This window comes from Rousettus aegyptiacus, unplaced genomic scaffold (assembly GCF_014176215.1).
Source record: "Rousettus aegyptiacus isolate mRouAeg1 unplaced genomic scaffold, mRouAeg1.p scaffold_m13_p_3, whole genome shotgun sequence".
NCBI lineage: Eukaryota > Metazoa > Chordata > Mammalia > Chiroptera > Pteropodidae > Rousettus > Rousettus aegyptiacus.
The window spans coordinates 79,254,072-79,274,202 of record NW_023416306.1 but is presented as its reverse complement, the minus strand read 5'-3'; the positions used below and the strand labels follow the sequence as shown (position 1 = coordinate 79,274,202).

Below are 20,131 nucleotides of genomic sequence, written 5' to 3'. Positions count from 1 at the left end.
GTTCTGAAGGTGTCATCCTGGCCTGGCTGCAGGGCTAATCAGCATATTGCAGTCTCTGAATGTGGCTTAATTAACATTTTAATTCTTTTGCCTCCTCCCTACATTACTTGGGTAGCTCCCTTTTCCATTCCAGGGCTTGGTCTTTCCATCCATTAAAATACCTGTTTTGCACTTGTCTGCAGTTGTGCTGGCCTCCACCCATCAGCTTCAGGCCCAAGGCAACCCTGCTCCATTTCACTCCCACCCCAGCTCCACTTCCTCATAAATACAGAGCAGAGTCACGTCATTCCCATGCAGCACATGCTGCCCCACTTTCCTTATCTTGTGACACTAGGGCTCAGCTCTGGTCTGGCCATTCCTGTGGACAATGCCCCTGGACTGAGGCTGCCTGAAGTACCCTGCTGGTGCTCTGTGGGGGCCAGCCCTATTTCAGGTTTTTATTTAAAGCAGAGGATGCTTCTGGTAATTGGTGCCCAATTATCTTGCAAAATGGAATCTCATCTCCAAGACTGATAAGGATTTGTTCATTGAATGGTCACTACTGTGGTTTATTGATCAGTGACTTCATTCCTAATGTGCAGTTCGCATAAAAACTTGTAGAAAAACAGACATCATAGCCTGACAGTCCATGAGGGTATCATCTGTTCCCCTGGCAGGTATTTGTAGAGTGCTGAGCCTGGGAAGGTGGTATTAGCATTTAAGGACCACCTTCTGTGTACCAGGTTGCTTTGGGACACTCCCAACCTGCTTCTTCAAGGCCACGGTCAGGGTGTAGGTGTATTGATATCCCCTTGGTTTGGAGAAGCCTTCCTCTCACACCCAGTCCTGCTACAGGAGACATGTGCCCCAGGCCTGGCCCATTGGAGCATTCCAACCTTGTTCAGGATGATAGTTTAAGGATGGGTACATGATCTGTCAGCCAATGAGATTTGTCCCAGAGCTTTTCCTAGGGCCACCAATGGACAAGTAAGAATGGAGCTTCCAGGGGCTGTGGGTGACATATCTAGGAAAGGTCAAACTGCATATGAAGCTGTCATAGAAGGAAACAGAGTTTAAAGAAGGGAGAAGGAGGGTTCTAGACAAATGACTGAAGCACCTTGATCCACCCGCACCTGAAACTGAAGATGTTAATCAGTTTTTCCATTAAATGAATCAATAAATTCACTTTTGGTTTAAGCTAGTTTTAGCTCAAGTTTTGAAACTTGCAAGAAAAGTGCCCTGAGTAATGTGCACTGTTAGAAGGGGGACGCAAATAGAATCGGAAGTGTTCTTAATTCTGAGCCCAGAGTCTGCAAGCAGAAAAGAGAAGCCACAGCTTGTCAGGTCCCAGCAGGTGACTAGTCCAGAAGACAGGTAAAGGGCAGAGAGGGCAGAAGCAGCAACACCTGAAAGGGACATAGCAATGATCAACATGCGCTGTGTATGCAGAGAGAATGAATAAAAAAGCAATGGTGGCAAGATCTCACAATTTTTTGTTTTAAATTTTTCAAAATAAAAGTTGAGAAAAACAAAAACAAGCTCATCCCAACCCTACGTTAGCCCCAGTGGGGTTTTGAGGGAGGTGCTGTATTGGGCACGTTGGGGCAAGAGTTGTTGCCCTGCCCACCCTGGTGCCTGTGAAGCGCCTGTGGAGTACCTGTGGAGTGGCTGGGCTTTTGCCTCAGTTTGCATCTACCCCCCATGGACCCACCATGTGCCTGTGACCTTGCGGAGGTGATTGGGGTCCCAGAGCCTGGCTTCTCCATCTGTAAAATGTGGTCACAATTTCTACTTCATGGGATGGTCTCAGTACCTTAAATCAGGACTATGTGTTGGGCTTGGACCAACCCAACCCAGGGAGTGACAGTTAGTACTTGCAGGGTGTTGGGGGACATGCCCTGTGATGTCATAGAAGACTATCTGTGGTGTGTCAGATAGCCTCACCATGTCCACATGGTATGTGGTGTCCCCAGTTTGCTAGCCTTGTATGGGAGGGATCTTTGTGCTGCCAGGAGTGGGGAAGCACAAAGTCGGAACAAACTGAAAAAGCCGAAACCTGGGTCTGGCCCCACCTTAGCATCTGACACTCACATTGTGGGCCTGCAGGCCAAGCCTCTGTCCTCCACCTCAGAGGGATGCCTGAGGTTGGCATCAAAGAGCATGTTGGCTCTTTGAACAGGCTGCCATCTAACATATGGAGGGCCTTACTCCCAGACATTGGAGGAAGTAATATGTGGAGATAATGCAACCCCTACACACATAGCTAAAGGAATGCAGATGAGCCCTACTGCAATATGGAAAAAAATAAAGTCACTTATAATAAATTGTTCTGTCCTTGAGCATCAACATGTAAATGCTCAGGTCAATTCTTGGAGATAGGGTTCTTGTGTCCAAGATGAGGAAGGAGTAAAGATAGGGAATATATAAAATGAACCATTCTAACCAAGATGCTAAAATTATCAACGCTATGAAGGTTGAGTCATGAGGAAAGACTCCATTCTTATTCTAACTAATCAGAGAACTTAAATTTTGTTGAACTTTCCATTCCCGCATCAATACCTGAATATGCATCTGGACCTACAGTAACTCTCAAATTATCCCCTGAAGGATTCACAGATCCAGGCAACCTAATTACTCTTTAAAGGACTCACATATACATCCACTTGACATTCATTATCCAGACCACTGGGACTGATCAAACCTTCTGGTACCCATCTTCTAGACAACTTGGCATTCATCATCCTGTCTGCGTGACATGTGACTGGTAACCATCTTTGGGTTGCTTAGGGTTAAGAATAGAATGCAGGACTGATAGTTCGCAAGAATACATTTTTTACTACTTTTCTTTCTTCTTCAGAACATTTCTGCATTTTTTGCCTAGCTGTTTCTAGTTTGCCAATTCTAAGAACTTTGAATGAATCTTGATCATTTATTTCTAGCAAAGCCTCCATACTCTTTTTGATTTCATTTAACAAAGGGTGTGTATGTTCGTGACTGTTGTCCATGTGAACGAACAGTGGACTGCTGCCACTGGGGGAGTCTGTCTCTGTGGCTGCTCCTCCTATTACTCTCAGACTCCCTCATTTTTGTCCCTCTGCTGGTGGAACATGGTATCGTGAGAGTTCTCATAGTTTTAATTCCCAGAGACATGCATGGATCAGAAGTTAAGTAGAGCTATCTCTTGTCCAAAGTGCAGAAAAATGCACAAAAGCAAAGCATCTACTACTAAGATTTTGGTGTGATTTTTCTCCTGTGCACTGTTACTTTCCATTATCTCTAATCACTTCCTGTGTCATAATAAATACGAATAGCATTCGAAAGGTTTCATCATATTTGATTATGTAAGAATAACATAGTTTACTGAACCATTTTCTAATTGCCGAACATTTATGTTATCCATGATGCTTATTGTAAACAATTTTCAGTGAACATCTTTATGCACCACCGTCTGCATAGCTGGCGACTTCATTTTTGTAAATTATCCAAAGGGGGATTACTGATGTAAAAGGTGTGAACTTTTTTTGGACTCTTGCTCTGTGAATTGCTTTCCAAGAAGCCTGTGCTAATCTGCCCAGTGAATTTGTTTGAAGGCAGCAGGACAAGACAGGGGTGGTGGCCCTGTGGCTAATGAATGCTAGCATGAGCTGTCAGGGCCAAGAGGAGAACATAGCCAGAATTCAAGGCCTCACCGAATAGTGGCCACCCTGGAGGACAGTGGATAGACATGTTGGGCCTGACATCAAACTAGAATTAAGGGGGGAGGGTCCTGACCCCATGGCCTGTCCATTAAGATGGAGGCCCAAAGAAGGAGTTCACAGTCAGAGAAACTAGAGCTGAGGCTGAGATTGAAGGAGCATTTATTCAGCAAAGAAAACCCACGCTGATACCTTCAGTAGAGGGGTCCACCAGAAGTAGGTTCCCAGATGCTGGCATGCTGAGTCAGCACAACAAGTGCTCTGCAGTTCCCAGACAATAGCTTGCTCTTGGGCTGGGGCAGAAGAAAGCCTGGAGCTCAGTGGAGTGGCTACCTCAGGTGGTGCTCAGGGGCTAGTAAGTGGGAGGTGGCTCCTATGTGCTCACTATTCCCTCAGAGGGGTGCAGTGTGACCAGCTCTGGGACCAAAGCCTTCTGTCCCCTCTGCCCAGTAGATATTGATGGTAACCAAAACCAGGAAAAGATGCTTTCTTCCCATTCGATCTCCTTCCAGCACTTCTATCACCAATGCTAGCTGCATAGACAGAGATGTTGATAGAATGGGTTTCAAGGGCCATGTATTAGCTTGGCCAAGGACCAGTACCTGGAGTTAACAAAGGCCAAAGGGCAGAGACTGGCCATAGGGTCCCGAAAAAGGTTGGATATTAGTGGCTGCAGACTGAGAGACAGTTCAGGGTGGGCTGTGGGTGAGCAGCTGGTTTACCTCCAAGTCCTACTATCTATGGTTGTCAAGTTTGGGCAGGTCTGGTCACCTCTCTGCCACTTTCCATCTGAAATTGGGGCCAGGGCACATCTAGGACACCATGGGGCGAGTAAGAGAATTCCTGTGAAGATGTAGCTCGGTGTTGGGCACATACTGCATACCCAGTAGTGCTGGCATCATCATCATTATCTTTATTTCAGCGGCTTGACTTACTTGTGGCTTTACAACCCACTGGGCTCAGTGACCTGCCCTCATTTTGGATGGCTACCAGTTTCTCCAGATCCATGGGCTAAATTCCTGAGGCTTTAAAGAGAGATGAAAATGTGGAAAATGGCTTATGTTTTCTCTTGCTCATCCCCGTATTTCATGATCCATGCAGTCCTCTTAGGCTACTTGACCCTTCTGTTTGCAGACCAACTTGAATCTGGTTCTAGGATGCTGAAAGGGGGCTTACCCAGCAGGTCTTAGGTGGTGGACACCGGCACCTTCTCCTGCGAGCGCCTTCTCATGCCTGATCTACCTTTACTGAGTCCAGAAGAGACTCAGAAGCCAAAGCAGGCCATAAACATCAGGGCTAATGCACTGCTCCAGCTTCTGAATTGGCCAAAACTCCCTTGAGGTTGTAGGCTGATGTGAAAGTGTGCAGATGCCCTTGGTGCCTACCCAGCAGTTCCCCATCAAGACCAGTCTGCAGCCCCCTTCGCTCAGGCTGCCGAGCAAGTGGGAATGACCATTGAGTGTTAGCGGTTCTTTCTTAGACTCTTAAAGAGAAAATGGAAATAAATCATTTCTAAGAGTTGTGTCCATTAAAAAAAATTCTTGAGTCTTAGAGCTAAGTGGCATAGTTTGGGAGTGGTCCCTCAGAAAATGCTGGGGGCTGATGGCCTCTCCTCCATCTGGCCTGGTTGGTTCAGCAGGATGGTGGTGGGGAGCAGATTTCAAACACCTGCGCATCTAAAGACATCTGTTCTCTGGACCAAACAAAACAGGATATCAATAACTTACCTAATACGAGCCTGCTGAGTCTCCTGCAAGGACAGCTACCACCAATAGACACATGCCTGCTTCAGGGGGTGCCCTAAAAGTCACAGTTGGGTAGCAACATATGGATAACTGAAAATTTTTATTCAATTTTTCTGTTTTATAGATTTTCTATAATGAGAACCTGCTGTTTAGAAATTAATATGTATATCCATACAGTGGAATACTATTCCGCCATAAAAAAGAATGAAGTACTGATATCTGCTACAACATGGCTGAATCTTGGAAACATGCTGAGTGAAAGAAGCCAGTCACAAAGGACCACATACTGTAAAGTCCGTTTATGAAAAATCCTCAACGGGCAAATCCATAGGGACAGAAATTAGATTATTGGTTGCCTGTGGCTGAGGAAGAGAAAATGGGAAGTGACTGCTAATGGGAACAAGTTTCTTTTGGGGGAGATGAAAATGTCCTGGAATTAGAGAGCGGTGATGATCATACAATTCTGTGAAGATTTTAAAAACCACTGAATTATACACTTTAAAAGGGTGAATTTTTGGTATGTGAGTTATGCCTCAATAAAGCTGTTATTTTAAAAATCAACATGTTTTCTAATTTGGGAGTAAAGGAAATGTTGCATCAGCTTATTAATTATAAAGAAGAATAAAATACAGATAGCGTTATAGAATACTGTGGCTTCCACTGGGTGGGGAGCCCCATTGGGAGGGGTCAGAGCAAAGGGACTCAGCATTTGCCCTCCCAGCTGCACATACCTCACTGTAAGCTTCAGAGGCTCACATAACCCCCACCCCACGTGCCTGCCCCCTGCCCAATTCCTTCAGGTCCCTGAGAGGCCAACCCTGCCTCCATCCCTGTCCTCCCAGGACACTCCCACCACCTCCCACTCTGCTCTTCCAAGTTTGCCCTCCCATTCCATGGGACCTGAGCTCCCAGAGGACCTGGGCTCCCTGCTGTCTTGCTGCCACTGGAGTGGCCTCTGCAAAGTGGTCCAGTGAGCCAGTGGTCCCCTGTGGTAAGGATTTGTGCTGTGGTTTGTGCGGGGGCTTAAGAAGTGGCCCAGCCGTGCTGGGTCTTACCACTTAGACTGCCCTGGGTTGCCTGAGTCCACTCAGAGACAGAAACTCGTGACTGGGCTTCCTCGGGCAAGCCCAGACCCTCCATTTCCTGCTGGTGAGCCTGCTGAAGCCTGATGAGCAGAAGCAGAATGTGAGCCCTTACCCCTTCCTCCCTGCCTCCATAACTGAGCTTTTATTGAACACTGATGGCGCCCCAATACTGTTGGTCATGACCATTATGTCCATCTTATAGATGAGCAAAATGATGACATGGTTCTGTCACCTGCTGGGTTCTGACCCCAGAAGCACATCTGCATGAATGCGCCTGAAGGTGCCTGTTGGCTTCACTAGGCTGGGGCACCAGGGCAGACTGGACTTTAGGGTGATTTGGGGCTCCATTGGCACTAGAGTCTTAGGTAGCTGAGGTGACAGCCGTGGTGAATGGGAGTGGGGTGGGGGCACTGTGGCTGGCTCTGTGGCCTTGAGCAAGCTACTTAAAGTCTAAAAGTCTCCAGGCTGGGCCTCAAGATACTCATCTGTGACATGGAGATAATCAACCCACTTGGCCTGACAGCTGTTGAGATGGCTGTTCAGGCAACAAAGAGAGGCACTGTCATCACCAGTCTGAACCACACAGTTTTCGGAGTGTCTTCTACAGGCCTGACTCATGCCAGCCTTCAGACAACCAGTGAAACAGATAGGTTCTCCCTGTCAGAGCCAGGGAGATGGAGGCTCACAGATGTCAGATAACTTGGCTAAGGACACACAATGATTCTGGCAAAGTTCTGGTCCCAAGGTCTGTTCATGGATGCTCAGGCTTCCCCTTCCCAGATCTCAGGACCTGCACCAGGGCCTAGCCCAAGATTCCTTTCAAAGGAAACTGTGACTTCATCAGCTGCTTAGCTGTAGACTCCAGTGGTCATGGGTCAGCAGAGGAGGTAAGCTTCCTATCACAGGAGGCATGTAAGCAGTGTGCCTGAAACTACCCTTAGGGCCTCAGAGTGCACATAACATTCAGGGCAGGTTCTCCCTCCTCCCCCAGTACCCAGGCTGCCCCTGTGATGTATGGGGATACCATTGCCATACTATGTACATCTGTGAGCTGAAGGGGAGCAGTAGCCCACAATAATGTGAATGGCCAGTTGTCTCTTCCATCACCAGGTAGGCACGGTATCTGCATGCCACTAGTGTGCCCCTTTGAGAGTAGGGAGGAGGCCAGACTGGTATGCATCTGTCTGGAATGTACACAGCTCTATCTCTTCTCAGTTTTCCCTTGGACAGATCTGGGCGTGCCTGTCATAGGCTTAAGACTCAGGGTGACCTGGAGAACTAAGTTTTGGAGAAACTTGCAGCCTTACAAGAAGGACAAATTAGGATGGTCAGGATGGTTCTTTAGGGGGGATACTGAGGCTTGGTGAGAGTGAGACTTGCCCAAAGTCATGCAGATGGCAGTGCGAGGTTTGCATTTCTATTCTCCACAGGGAAGACAGAAAGATCTCCTCTTATCCTACCTCTGCCTGGAAGGCCCCTGCTTTGGGGAGTCCTGCTCAGATCCCCACTTCAAAGGGTCTCCTCAGCTTGGCAGAGCTGGTTTCTGCTATTGTCTCTTCCTTGTCTGGACTCTGGGCAGGATGTCTGTTTCACAAGTAGACATGAGGACTGGAGTCTGTATTTAGCAGGCATGTGTCAAATGTCCAGTGCCATTACACTATGGAACCATGACTCTCTGGAAGGAGAAGTCCAAGTCTGTAGTGTCTGCCCATTTCCATAGTGTAAATTCTCCCAGCATCACCAAGCATCAGTGAACAGAGTTGGGAAGAGATGTTGGCTCCCAATTATCTCTGCTGGCTCCAGTACTCACTGCCAGTACCCTGCAGGGCCTCAGGAAAGTCCTATTGCTCTGGTAAGTCAGCTTGGCACCCCCATTCCCCTACAACTGTGATGGTCTGATGTTGCTTGAGTTACTCTATGCCAGAGGCTCCAGATCCAGCAGCCCATAGGCATACCACATGTCTGAAAGTATGTTCGATAGTGTGCCAGGCTAGGGGCCAGTGACCAGTGTGAGAACAGCCTGACATCTCCCTTGGGCCAGCTGCCTCCTCTTGCCTCTGTTTCCTCTTCTGAAGTGGGCCAATGACTACACATCACAGGGTTACAGAGGACAGGGTGAGAGGTGTGAGTTCAGGGCCTTGCATAAAGTAGGACATGGAAACTAGGAATGTAGTCTTTGGCATAAGATACCTCTCTGCAACAAGGTTCAAGATGCCCAAGAGAAGAGCCCATCTGTGAGAAGTGGGGGAGGTAGCATTTAACAGAGGCGGGTGAGGAAGAATACTGTGGGCCAAGGGGGTCTCCGGAAGCTTCTCCACATCCCTATCCATTGACATCCAAGTTCGGCCTGTCTTAGGAGCTCTGGGATTTAAGGCGGATAAGTTCTGCCTTTGGGTCCCCGGTCTGCTCAACTGCAAAATGGGAATGATTACAGTATTGGCCCTCCTGATGGATCCTGGTGAAGAGAAGGGCATTCCATCTCTCAATCAAGTTTTGCCCCTGTTGGGATGGCAGTGGGGCTCAGACTTCTTCCTGAGGTCTTCCTGAAGGGGAATGGGGGAATCACAGGCCCTGGGTATTCGTTTTCTAGCTTGCTTATTCTGCCCTGGCACAGGGCACCGAGGTCTGGCACATCTGCTGAACCAGGTGAGGTTGTGAGTCTGTGATTCTTCCCCGAGACACATGGGGCCCTCCGTGGCCAGCAGTCACGCAGGGCAGTCCAAAAAGCTTTGGGGGCCAGGAGTGCCTCCTGGAGCGGTAGCATGAGGAACGCTGCAGATCTGCGTAGCCTAGGAGCAAGGACAGGAACCTATGCGGGGACTGGGAGCCGGCTAGCAGGTGGCCGCGAGCGCCGGAGGCCAGGTGGGCGTGCCAGGCCCCGCCTCGCCGCGCGGGCCAGGGGCGGGCAACGGACGCCCCGCCCTCCTAACACGCCGGGTCTGAGCGGGTGCGGAGCGCAGCAACGCGGAGACTGAGCAGCCCGCGGCTCCAGGGAACAGCGCCGCGAACCGACTCCGACGCGGAGCGCGGCCTGGCGCGTTTCGCTCGCTGCGGCCGCGGGGCCGTAAGCATGGACGGCGCCAGCTCGTCCTGTGAGTGCTGAGCCCCCCGCCCGCCGCCTTTGTGCGCACGCTGCCGCAGCCCCCTCCCTGCGCGCCTCTCTTGCGCCCCGGGCCGCGTCCTTTGTGGAGCCGCAGCTTGGCTGGTGCCTCCCTCTTCCTCAACCTCCTCGTCCCCTCTGCGGCCTTATTCGGGGCCCTCAGGGACAGCCCAGCAGGCCCTTGCCGCAGGGCTGAGCAGGGTACGGTCCCCTCCCCCCAACCTAGGTCTCTGGGTCACGTCTGCAGCCCCCTCCCCCGGGAGAGCCGAGCTGGTCCCTCCGCGGCTGGGGAGGGCAGGGCGCGGGCCTCGCGGCGGCGCTGTCTCATCCCACTGCCTGGGCAGGTGCGGCGGGGCAAGCGCTCACGCGGGCGGGTGTGCCCTTGCCCGCAGAGATGGACGGCGTTGGCTGCCGCCTAGACGCCCCCGGCGCGCCAATGGAGGCCGGGCGCAGCGGGGGGCCCACGGGCATGGCGGAGCCGCCGGTGGTGCCGCGGGCAAGGGCGGCGAGGCCCGGGCCACAGCGCTTCCTGCGGCGCAGCGTGGTGGAGTCGGACCAGGAGGAGCCGCCGGGCCTGGAGGCGGCCGAGGCTCCCGGCGCTCAGCCTCCGCAGCCCCTGCAGCGTCGGGTGCTATTGCTCTGCAAGACGCGCCGCCTCATTGCCGAGCGCGCCCGCGGTCGCCCCGCCGTCCCTGCTCCCGCTGCTCTCGCCACGCCGCTCAGCGCCCCCAGCGACCCTGGCCCAGAGCCCACGGTTGTGCAGGAACCCGGCCTAGATCTCGCACCCGCACCCGCCCCCGACGGCGGCCCGGGAGAGGAGGCAGCGGCGGCGGCGGCGGCGGCGGCGGCAGCAGCAAGGAAAGAGGACGCCGGGGTGCCGGAGACAAGGCCTGAGCCTGGGCGCGCACGCCGGGACGAGCCCGAGGAGGAGGAGGATGATGAAGATGACCTCAAGGCCGTGGCCACCTCCCTGGATGGTCGCTTCCTCAAGTTCGACATCGAGCTGGGCCGCGGCTCCTTCAAGACGGTGTACAAAGGGCTGGACACGGAAACCTGGGTGGAGGTGGCCTGGTGCGAGCTGCAGGTGAGGGACGCGCTGGCTGCAAGTGGGCGGTGGGCGAGTGAGTCCTGACGCGCGCGCGTTGGTCTGGTGTGTGTCCTTGTTCCTGTGCGGCTCCTGCCTAGCCTTAGGCAGCCCTGGGGCCGCCCAGTGTCATCCTCTGTGTGGGTGGCCTGCTTGCAGCGGCGGGGTGGGGCTCTGCGTGGTACAGATTGAGTGGTGGAAGTGCGACTTCCTGGTGTGTGGCATCTAAGTGTGGCACAGTGTGGCCCAGGCTGGGAAGTGGGCGTTTGGAGCAGGTGTCTATCAGTGCCGCTCCCTCTTGACTCCTAATTTTGAGGTTGTACTGACCCAGGCTCTCTGGATCGTGATGTCTTTGCAGAAGCAGTGTGGGGGCTGCTGGACCCTATGTCCAGGCAATCACTTGGTGGCTTGGTAACTCTGAACTGCTCTCAAATGAGCGAGCACCTTCCCATGTCTTGTGAAGTGTAGGTGCCCCAGCTCAGGGTTCCTGAGGAGCACCCTCTGAATGTTTAAGGTGGGGCCTGTTGGGCCCTTGGGCCTGTGGGGCAAGGCCTGGAAGTGCTCTGAGTAGCCTCCTGGAGCTCCCAAAGCCCATTCTTTCACAAAGTGGACACCATGCCATGCAAAATGCAGGTGGGTGGGGTTTTTTTTTTTTTTTGGATGCAAAGAGTCTGGGCATACATTTTGCATTTTCATAACCTTGCCCTTAGGTTGGCTGTGTCAGCCCCCTGCCCTGGAAGATTACATAAACTGTAACCCGAGCTGCCCTAGGCCAGCCATAGCAGTGCCTGTCACAGTGGGTTTTTACTGGCCCTCTTTCTTTTGGGGAGGCAGCTGTCCAGAATGGGGCTGGCCTCAGGGGTGTAAGCCTACCCCAACACCCTGTAAAGTTAGCTAGGCTTTCCAGACTTGACACAGGGCCAGTCTCCACACTGCATGCCTCCTGTCTTTTTGGCTTAGAAATGGGATTTGGTTGCTCTGTCCTCCAGGCCCTGGCCTGGCGGTGGGGTGGTGGTAGTGGTAGTGGTGGTAGTCCTTTGTGTGCGTGCGTGCGTGTGTGTGTGAGACACACACACACACACACACACACACACACACGGGGATGGGGGGGGGGGGAAGGGGAGAGAACTCATGCTGGGCTAATTTGTTGGTGCTGACCTGGTCAGCCTTTCTCCTTAGACGAAGAACTCGAGAGGTCACTCTTTCCCGAATCCCCTTGGTTCTGCCGTGGAAATGTGGGCATCCCAGGGAGTCCTTCAGGAGAGTCTGACAGTTCCTCTCTCCATGGCCCTGCTGAGAGGTGGCCTGGAGTACTTGGGGTGTATTGGGATGACATGGGAATGAGTGGGCATCAGAGAGGGAAGATTGGAGGGTGGGGGAAGAGGGGGAGAGGATTCAAGAGCATGGCCTTGTGCCTTCCCTCCCCACCTTTTCACTCTTGCCAAGCGGCCTGGCGTGGCACTACAAGCACCCACTGGTGCTTTGTGTGGAATGCACATGCAGAAAGGAGGACAGGAGTAGAGGGGCCGTAGCAGGTAGGATCTGGGTTAGACCTTAGCAGCAGACCTCTAGTGATCTGGTTGAGGTGTTGTAAGTGCTGTGACCCTTGGAAGAGGAGGTTGTTATTTCCCATTTCCTTTAGGGCAAGGCAGGTGGCTCTGCCTCTGGGTTCCTGTGCAGAGCTCACAGGGGCAAAGCCTGCTACTGTTCAGGGGTCTTTTACCCTGGGTGGTAGTGGAAAGATCAGAGATGGCTTTGTCTAGTGATGTTCATTGACTAGGAGTTACTGGGAGCCCTCAGCGGAGCAGGAAAACCGCCCCTCTACCTTCCTCAATAAGAGGATAGTACTGTTAATGTTTGCCCCAGGCCAATGTGCAACATTTGAGATCAGCTACCTTCTGTTTTGTGGGGCTGAGGGGGACCGGCTTAGGACAGTAGCTGAGAACCTGCTATGTGCCTAGCCGCCTCCTCACTGATCAGGAGGCTGCTGTTTTCCCCACTTTATTCTTGAGGACACCAGGGGGAGCATAGATGGTAGAGGGGGATCGTAGCATCTTGGCAGGACAGCCATAGTGTGGTATGGCCATCCACTTAGGATTGGAGATGAGTGTGGAAGATAGGGTGCCAGCTTAGGTCTCTTGGACCACTGTGCAACAGGTGACATTCTGACTTTGTGCTTGAGGAGGGGTTCACTGTGTGGAAATGTTCTTTTTCCACTCAGGGGCTCCCAGGATTCCTGGGCATCAGCGTTCCCTACCATTGGAGGGCTGATCAACTGGAGCATTGCCTTCAGCACAGGGAGCTTCGTAGGATTCTTCTTGCCCTCAGACCCTCTTCTTACCCCCTTTGGCCAGCAGCTTTGGAATGCCTGAACCCCACCTTCCAAAGTCTTTCATTCTCTCATCCTTAAGATGCAGGGGGGTACTAGCACTGTTGGCCTCCCTCAGAACTGAGACGGCCTTGCCTGTTCGCTTTTTCCAGGGTTCCCTACCAAGGGAAGGAAAGGCTGCATCTCTGGACCTGGAGTCTGGCTTGGAGGATATCATATCCCCGTGATTTCCAGTTTTCTTCCAGATCAGTGTTGAAAGGTGTTTGCAGAGAGAGCAATACGTATTCATCTTATAGTGAAGGACAGTGATACGTGTCACCTACTGACTTCTCTAGATGTCCAGAGACGACACTAATTTTGGGGGAAAGCACTTCTCTGTAATACTTCTCTGTTTCTTTTGAATAAACTTTTAGTCCTGGCATTGGAACATGTTACAGTAGCAGTGGAGGAAGTGCAAATGCACCCAGAACCACTGTCCTCACTCTGGCTCATGTTTCCCACATCCCCATGTTCTTTGTCCTGGTCCCACACAGACCCTGTCCCATCATTGCTCGGGGAGCTAGGGACTTGTCATGGGGTGGAGGGGCAAGTCTGGACTACCTTCACTGTCCCAGGTGGCTCAGGGTACTCTCTCACCTGCTGCCTTCTCTGCCGGTGTGAGTCTTGAGTAGAGAAAAGGCAGCCAGGCCAGATCTGGCCAGGATCTGGAACTGTAGTTGGAAGCAGCCTATTGACCTTTCCTGGACTGCCTGCTTCTCCTGTGCCTTCCTTGGGAAGTTGGAGAGAGCCTTATTTTCAGCCCCATCTGCTGGTACTGCTCCTCCCATCAGTGGACCCCTACCTTAAGGGGAGACAGAGTCTTAGGTCCTCTGTGCTGCCTCCTCCCCGCAGAAGACTGCTGTTGTAGGGTTGGGTACTGCCTCCTGGGAGGATCCTACCTTGAACCTGTATTCCTCATGCTGGTGTCTGGGCCCACGCCCAGTGTGAGGGTCATTCTACCTCATGAGGGTGTCAGTCCTTTTAGGGCCCTTGCAGAGTAACATAGGGGTTGAGCCATATCTCTGTGGATAGGCCTCAGGTGTACCTGGTGCTGTCATGAAGCTATCCTGCTATTCGATGCTGCTTGGAGGTAGCTGGGCTCTTGTGGGGTGGTGATGGCCTGGGCTCCAGGCAGGGGAGGGGCTTGCAGATGTGGGGACCATAGGACTCAATGTGTGACCTACTTCCATACCCTTTATGTGACTACAGAGGGACGGTGCATTCCCAACTCACCCACCCCAGCCAGACGTCAGTGTTCTGTTCACCTGTCTGAACTCCGGAAGTGGACAGTGCATGTAAGGGCTTGCTGCATGTGGCCATGCTGACTGCACTGGTCCATTCACTGTCCTCAGAGATCTGCCTGTTGTCAGTGCAGCCAGCACCCTCTCCTGTGGCCATGGGTGCCCCACCTTTACCAGCACTGAGCTCACACACCTGATCTTCCAGGAGTACCATTCCCTTTCATAGGCCAGGCACATGCCCTGAAGTACTGGGAAGCCTTGGGCCACAGTTGCAAGGTCCCCTCATTGGCCTAGTCTGCTTTCTGAGGGGACCCAAATGGGGAGTGGAGGGAATGTATTGAGAAGACAGCATTTGCATATTGGAGCAGGGTGCTTAGAAAGGGCCGGAGTCAATTTGGCAAGTGGTCACCCTGCTTTTTAATTTTATTAATCTCTTAAGAGCTTAGTTTTATTGGGAGAGCTATATTTTAAAATGAGTTGGATGCCAGCACTGAGCTTGTTTTCCCAAGCGACACTACATACTATGCCGACTACAGTTCCGGTTTGGTTGGTGAGAAAGTTTGGTACCAGCTGCCTAGAGGCCTGTGAAGATGGCTTTCCCACCCTTCTGGCAGTAATGTGGGTGCCCAGCACCCAGAGGCTCTGAGTGGTGTTGGCCGGACGGATGTGGTCAGTGATGAGGATTGAGCAGCTTGAGCTTCATGTTGCCCTCATGGGCTCATCAGGCACTTGGGGCTCCTTCTCCGTTGGAAGCAGGTGCTCCCAGTACCTAGCATGTGCCCTTTTGGACATCCTCACAGGTCCTAATGTGCAGGATGCCGAGCTGAGCCCAGTTAAGGCCTGAATCTTTGAGTGACTTGGGCCCCAGAGGGAGGATGCCCAGACCATGTTATTCTTTGGGAGGGCTAGTAAGTGTCTCCCCGCCTGTGCCATTTCTGTGTGGTGGCTGAGGACTTACTATTAGGTGACTGAGCTTGCTGTTGGGTTGTTTGTTGGCCGTAACATGATGGTGGTGAGAAAAAGAATTGCTAAGAGGAGAAGGAGCGCATATTTCAGAAGGTTACAAATGCCAGGTCCCATGCCTGGGGCTCCACAGTGCAAGCTCCTTTGGCTCATTAACTCAGCTGACATTTGTTGAGCTATGCTCTGGTTCCATCCCAGGGGTACCATAGTGAGCAGGACAGAACTCATGAAAGGGCATTTGTGAGAGCCTGTCTTATGGTCATGAGCTGGAAGAGTTGCCCGTGCCTCATACTTACCTCGCATGACAATTTGGACTAACAGCCCTCTGTGTGGTCGTAGGCATCTCTTGGTGCCTGTGGTTTGAGCTGGCTTCAGGCCAGAGCCTGATGATGCCCAAGGTGATGACATGGAACTCCAAGTCACTGCTTTGATGGAAGAGAACTTGACTTGGTACAGCAGAAGTTTGGACTGCCTGCTGGGGTCTCTTCTGTGGTCTGCACTGGCTGAGTGGTAAGTGCATCTGCTGGAGTGGTGGGAAGGAGTTAAGGAGTCTTGTAGCCAGGTACACAAACACCCTAGAAGCAGAGGACTTGCTACATTCAGACCCCAGCTTTACAGCTTTACAGCAGGGAAGCCATGGGGAAAGAACCTACCTTTGTGAGCCTCAGTTTATTCGTTTTTGCAGTGGGGATAATGCTTCCCAACCTCAGGGCTGTGGAGACTGTTGAGAAATATGTCCAGTCTTGTGCACAGAGAAAGCACTCAGAGTGAAGCCTTTCTCATTCTATGCTTGCTCCCTCTCAAGTAAACAATTTTGGGAAGCAGAGATTGAAGTAGAGAGCAAGTTGAATATGGAGGAGCAGGGGGCCCTGCCTGTAGGCAGGAGTCGGCTTCCTGGGTGGTGAAGGAATTCTGTGCAGGCGGGCTGAGCACCTGGCCCAGTCTTTCTAGCCGTAGATAAGGAAAGGGTGTGAATACAGCAGCTGGAATCTCTAAGAAGCAGGTTAGGATTTGCCTCTAGCCACAGACAGTCTAGGGGCTGTGTGTTGTGTGGAGAGGCCCACAGTGAGGATCGTTCAGAAAAGAAGCACAGTCCACCTGAGGTTGGCAACTTGAAGGTTGGCTGCAGGTTTTCCTGTTTCAAAGAGTTTTCAAACCTGGTTCTGTGCTTGGGAGTATTAAATTCTGTTTATCCAGAATACTTGATTACTACCTCTAATTTATGTCAACTTTCTTTAAATATATATTGAGTTTTTTTGGAAAACAAAGAGTTCAAGACTTTGTGGTGGTGTTGAAAGAATAGACAAATAGACTACTGGAACAGAGTAGAAAGCCCAGAAACAGACTCACAGAAATATACTGACCTTTGATAAAGGATTAAAGGCAATACAGTGGAGAAAGGTGATCCTTTCTTTTTTTATTTTTTAGACAAGGCAACTCTTGGTTGACCTCACAGATTGCAAGAGTTTACAAGCTCTTATTTTTTTTTTTTTATTTTTTATGCCTACAGCACACCTGGTCTTCCTAGGTGGTCTCCCATCCAAATACTAACCAGGCCCAACCCTGCTTAGCTTCCGAGATCACACAGGATCAGGCTGGTTCAGGGTAGCATGGCCATAGGCTGAAAGATCGTTCTTTCAACAAATGGTGTTGGACCAGCTGTACATACACATGCAAGTAATGAATCTGGATGTAGATTTTACTCCCTTCACAAAAATTACCTCATAATGGATTACAGACCTAAAATGTAAAATGCAAAACTATAAAACTCTTAGGCAATAACATAGGAGAAAACCTAGGTAATCTTGGGTATGAAGACAACACCAAAGGTATGATCCATGAAAGAAAACTTTATGAGTTGAACTTGATTAAAATGAAAAACTTTTGTTCTGCAAAGGCACTAAAGGAGAATGGAAAGACAAAATACAGACTGGGAGAAAATCTTTGCTAAATTCACATCTGATAATGGACTATTATCCAGAATATACAAGGAACTCTTAAAACTCAACAATAAGTAAACAAACAACTTGATTAAAAAATGGGCCAAAGACCTTAACGTCACTTTATTAATATTCAGATGGCAAATAAACATGAAAAGAAGCTCCAGTGTCATCAGGGAACTGCAAATTAAAACAAAAAGATACCACTACATACCTATTAGAATGACGAAAATCCAAAACACTGGCAACACCAAATGCTAGTGAAGATGTGGAGTAACAGCAACTCTCACTCGTTGCTGGTGGGGCAAAATGGTGCAGTCACTTTGGAAGGCAGTTGGTAGTTTTGTACAAAATGAAACAGACTCTTACTTTCAGTCCAACAATTGTATTGCATGGCATTTACTCAGAGGACTTGGAAATTTATGTCCACACAAAAACGTGCACACGGATGTTTATAGCAGCTTTATTCACAATCGCCAAAACTTGGAAGCAGCCAAAATATTCTTCAGTAGGTGACTGGATAAACAGACTGCAGTGCATCTAGACAATGAAATATTATTCTGTGATTAAGAAAAAAAGCTGTCAAACCATGAAAAGACATGGATAAATCTTAAATGCATATTGCTATGTAAAAGAAGCAAATCTGAAAAGGCTACATGCTTATGATTCCAACTACATGACATTTTAGAAAAGGCAAAACTAGAGGCAGTGAAAAGGTCATTGTTTGCCAAGGTTTGGGGGTCATGAAGTAGTGACTAGGAGGGCAGTGAAAATGCTCTTATGATAAAATAATGATGGATACATGTCCTTATACATTAGTCAAAACCCGTGGAATGTGCAACACCAAAAGTGTACCATAATGTAAACTATGGATTTAAGTTAATAATAAGGTATCAGTATTGGCACATCAGTTATAACAAATGTTATCATGTTAATGCAAGACGTTAATAATAGGGGAGGCTGTGTGCATGTGTGTGTGTGCATGTATGTATGTATGTGTATGTGTATGAATCTACGGGAACTCTACTTTCTGCTCAATCTTTATAATAAACCTAAAACCTCTCTACAAAATAGCCTATTAATTAAAAAATGAAGTGCAATGGCTACCTTAAAGAAGGTTGCAGAAACGAACAACTAATCTAAGTGAATATAATTTATTTTTGCATATTACCTTAAAATTTGTTCATACACACATATATCTTTTTTTATAAATACAATGCAGTCACTGGGTGCCACAGCTTTAAAACCTTTTTGTTTGGTTCTAGACTGTCTCTTAAAACTGTTGGTTTGTGAGGAGAGGCCATGGTTCGGTTGTTCATTTCTATCTTCATACTTGCTGCTCTTATCCTCACAGAGTGCTTTTCCAGAAAGTTCTGTTCATTCCTGGGGGAGCCCAGGGGCTGGACAGAGCCTCCTGGGACACGGAAAGGCTGCCCTGGGTTGTAGGCTCTCTGAGTGTCTGCTTCCAGGGGCTTCCACGCTGGATGGGCCCCAGAAATGTGGTCTCCCTTATGCCCACCTCCCCTCCCATGGCTGTGGAAATTAAAGACATTGAGCTGTGAGCTCTGCCCAGACTCATGGACAGAGGAGCTAGTGGTGTGGCGGGGGGACACTGGGTAAGAGGCTTGGTGTCCCTGAATCCTGGTTGTTTGCAAAGGGCTGTTTGGGCTGGACTTCTTGGCTGGGAGGTCCAGGCCTGGCTGTCAGCTGGCTGTGGGCAGGATGTAGGTCAAGGAGGGCAGAAAGGAAGCTCTGGCACGATGAAGTCTTTCTCAAACTCCTAGACACGCGTGAGCTCATCGGTCCTCAGAACCACTTCAAGAGGTCTAGGGACTCTTTTCACAGGAAGGTGGCTTAGGGGAGGTGGGTTATATCCAAATTCACAGAGTGATACATTGGCCAGTGGCATGCCCCAGGCCTCTCCTCTGGATGGTCATCTTCCATGTATGGAATGGCTTGGGGATTCCTGGGTCATGCAGGCATTGCTATCAAGGGACTTCTCAGAGCCTATAAAACATCTGCTGTGTTGTTGCTGTGCAATCCCCCTCCCTCTTACTTCTTATTACATTTTCCCAGCGTCTCATGGGACCAGGATAGACTCTGAGGAGTGGTGTGTCGGGTTGTCAGTAGAGATGGAATGTTTTCATGGCATGTCTTGGCTCTGTCCCAAATATTGTGGGGCTCTCCTCCTGTTCATCAGTGGTACCTTGGAGTTGGCAGTGCTTGGAGTTAGGCATGGAAAGCTGGCCCTGCACTTGAGACTTCTCACTTGTCTCAGGCCAGAAGCTGGGCCCTGGAAGAACCCATCCTCCCTTTGATGTTCACTCTTCCCCCAGGCCCTTGCTTTCCTGGCTGTGTGTGTGCTTGCTCAGGAGCAGATGTGCTGGGAAAAGTCTCAGCTATAAGCCAATGTAGCTAAGCAATGCAGTCCTTTGATCATCCCCAGTCTGAAACCTGGAGATGGCCAGTCCAGGGCCCTAGCAACTCAGTAGTGTTGCAGGGACAATGGTGCTTTCCCTTTCTCTTCTCACCATGTTGGATTTGTCCCCAGTCTTATTGCCTCAGGGCAGCAGACAGGCTGCCCTACCTCCAAGGAGGTTAGTGGTTAGGTGAAGGTTAGGTTTAGGTGTCCACATTTTAATCTATAAAGGACAATGTTCACTGGTAATCCCCTCTGGTCTCTCTAGTTAGAATGATATTATAAGGGCATATAGGAAGGCTTGGTGGCATAGACAGATGATAGTATGTTCCTTGGGGCTGAGGACAGTGGATTTTGTTGGTAGGGAGGGGTGGCAAGTTGTGGGCAAGGGCACCTGCCTCTTCCTGTCTTCTTTACCTCATTCCCCAAGGTCTTGCTGGTACCCATGTTTGATGAGGCCCTTCTCTGCCTAGATTTCTGGGTACCTCCAGGGTCTGCCTGCTTCTTCCTTC

General features: G+C 50.4%; 1 protein-coding gene and 1 pseudogene across 16 annotated transcripts in view; one reads left to right on the top strand and one right to left on the bottom strand.

Annotated features, from left to right (window-relative positions):
• Positions 1-9,492: 9,492 nt before the first annotated feature.
• Positions 9,493-20,131, top strand: part of WNK2 (WNK lysine deficient protein kinase 2) — a 105,618-nt gene continuing 94,979 nt past the window's right edge. For 14 of the 16 annotated variants that reach the window (XR_001594568.2, XM_036239077.1, XM_016126018.2 and 11 more), the window contains exon 1: positions 9,493-10,688. Coding sequence is in view for 15 of the 16 variants with exons in the window: in XM_036239077.1 (XP_036094970.1) it covers positions 9,999-10,688 (690 nt within the window). In the remaining variant the exon portion in view is untranslated. The remainder of the gene's footprint in view (positions 10,689-20,131) is intronic. The other 2 variants (XM_016126016.2, XM_036239079.1) reach the window with 2 other exon arrangements.
• LOC118601278 lies at positions 16,762-16,882 on the bottom strand (annotated as a pseudogene).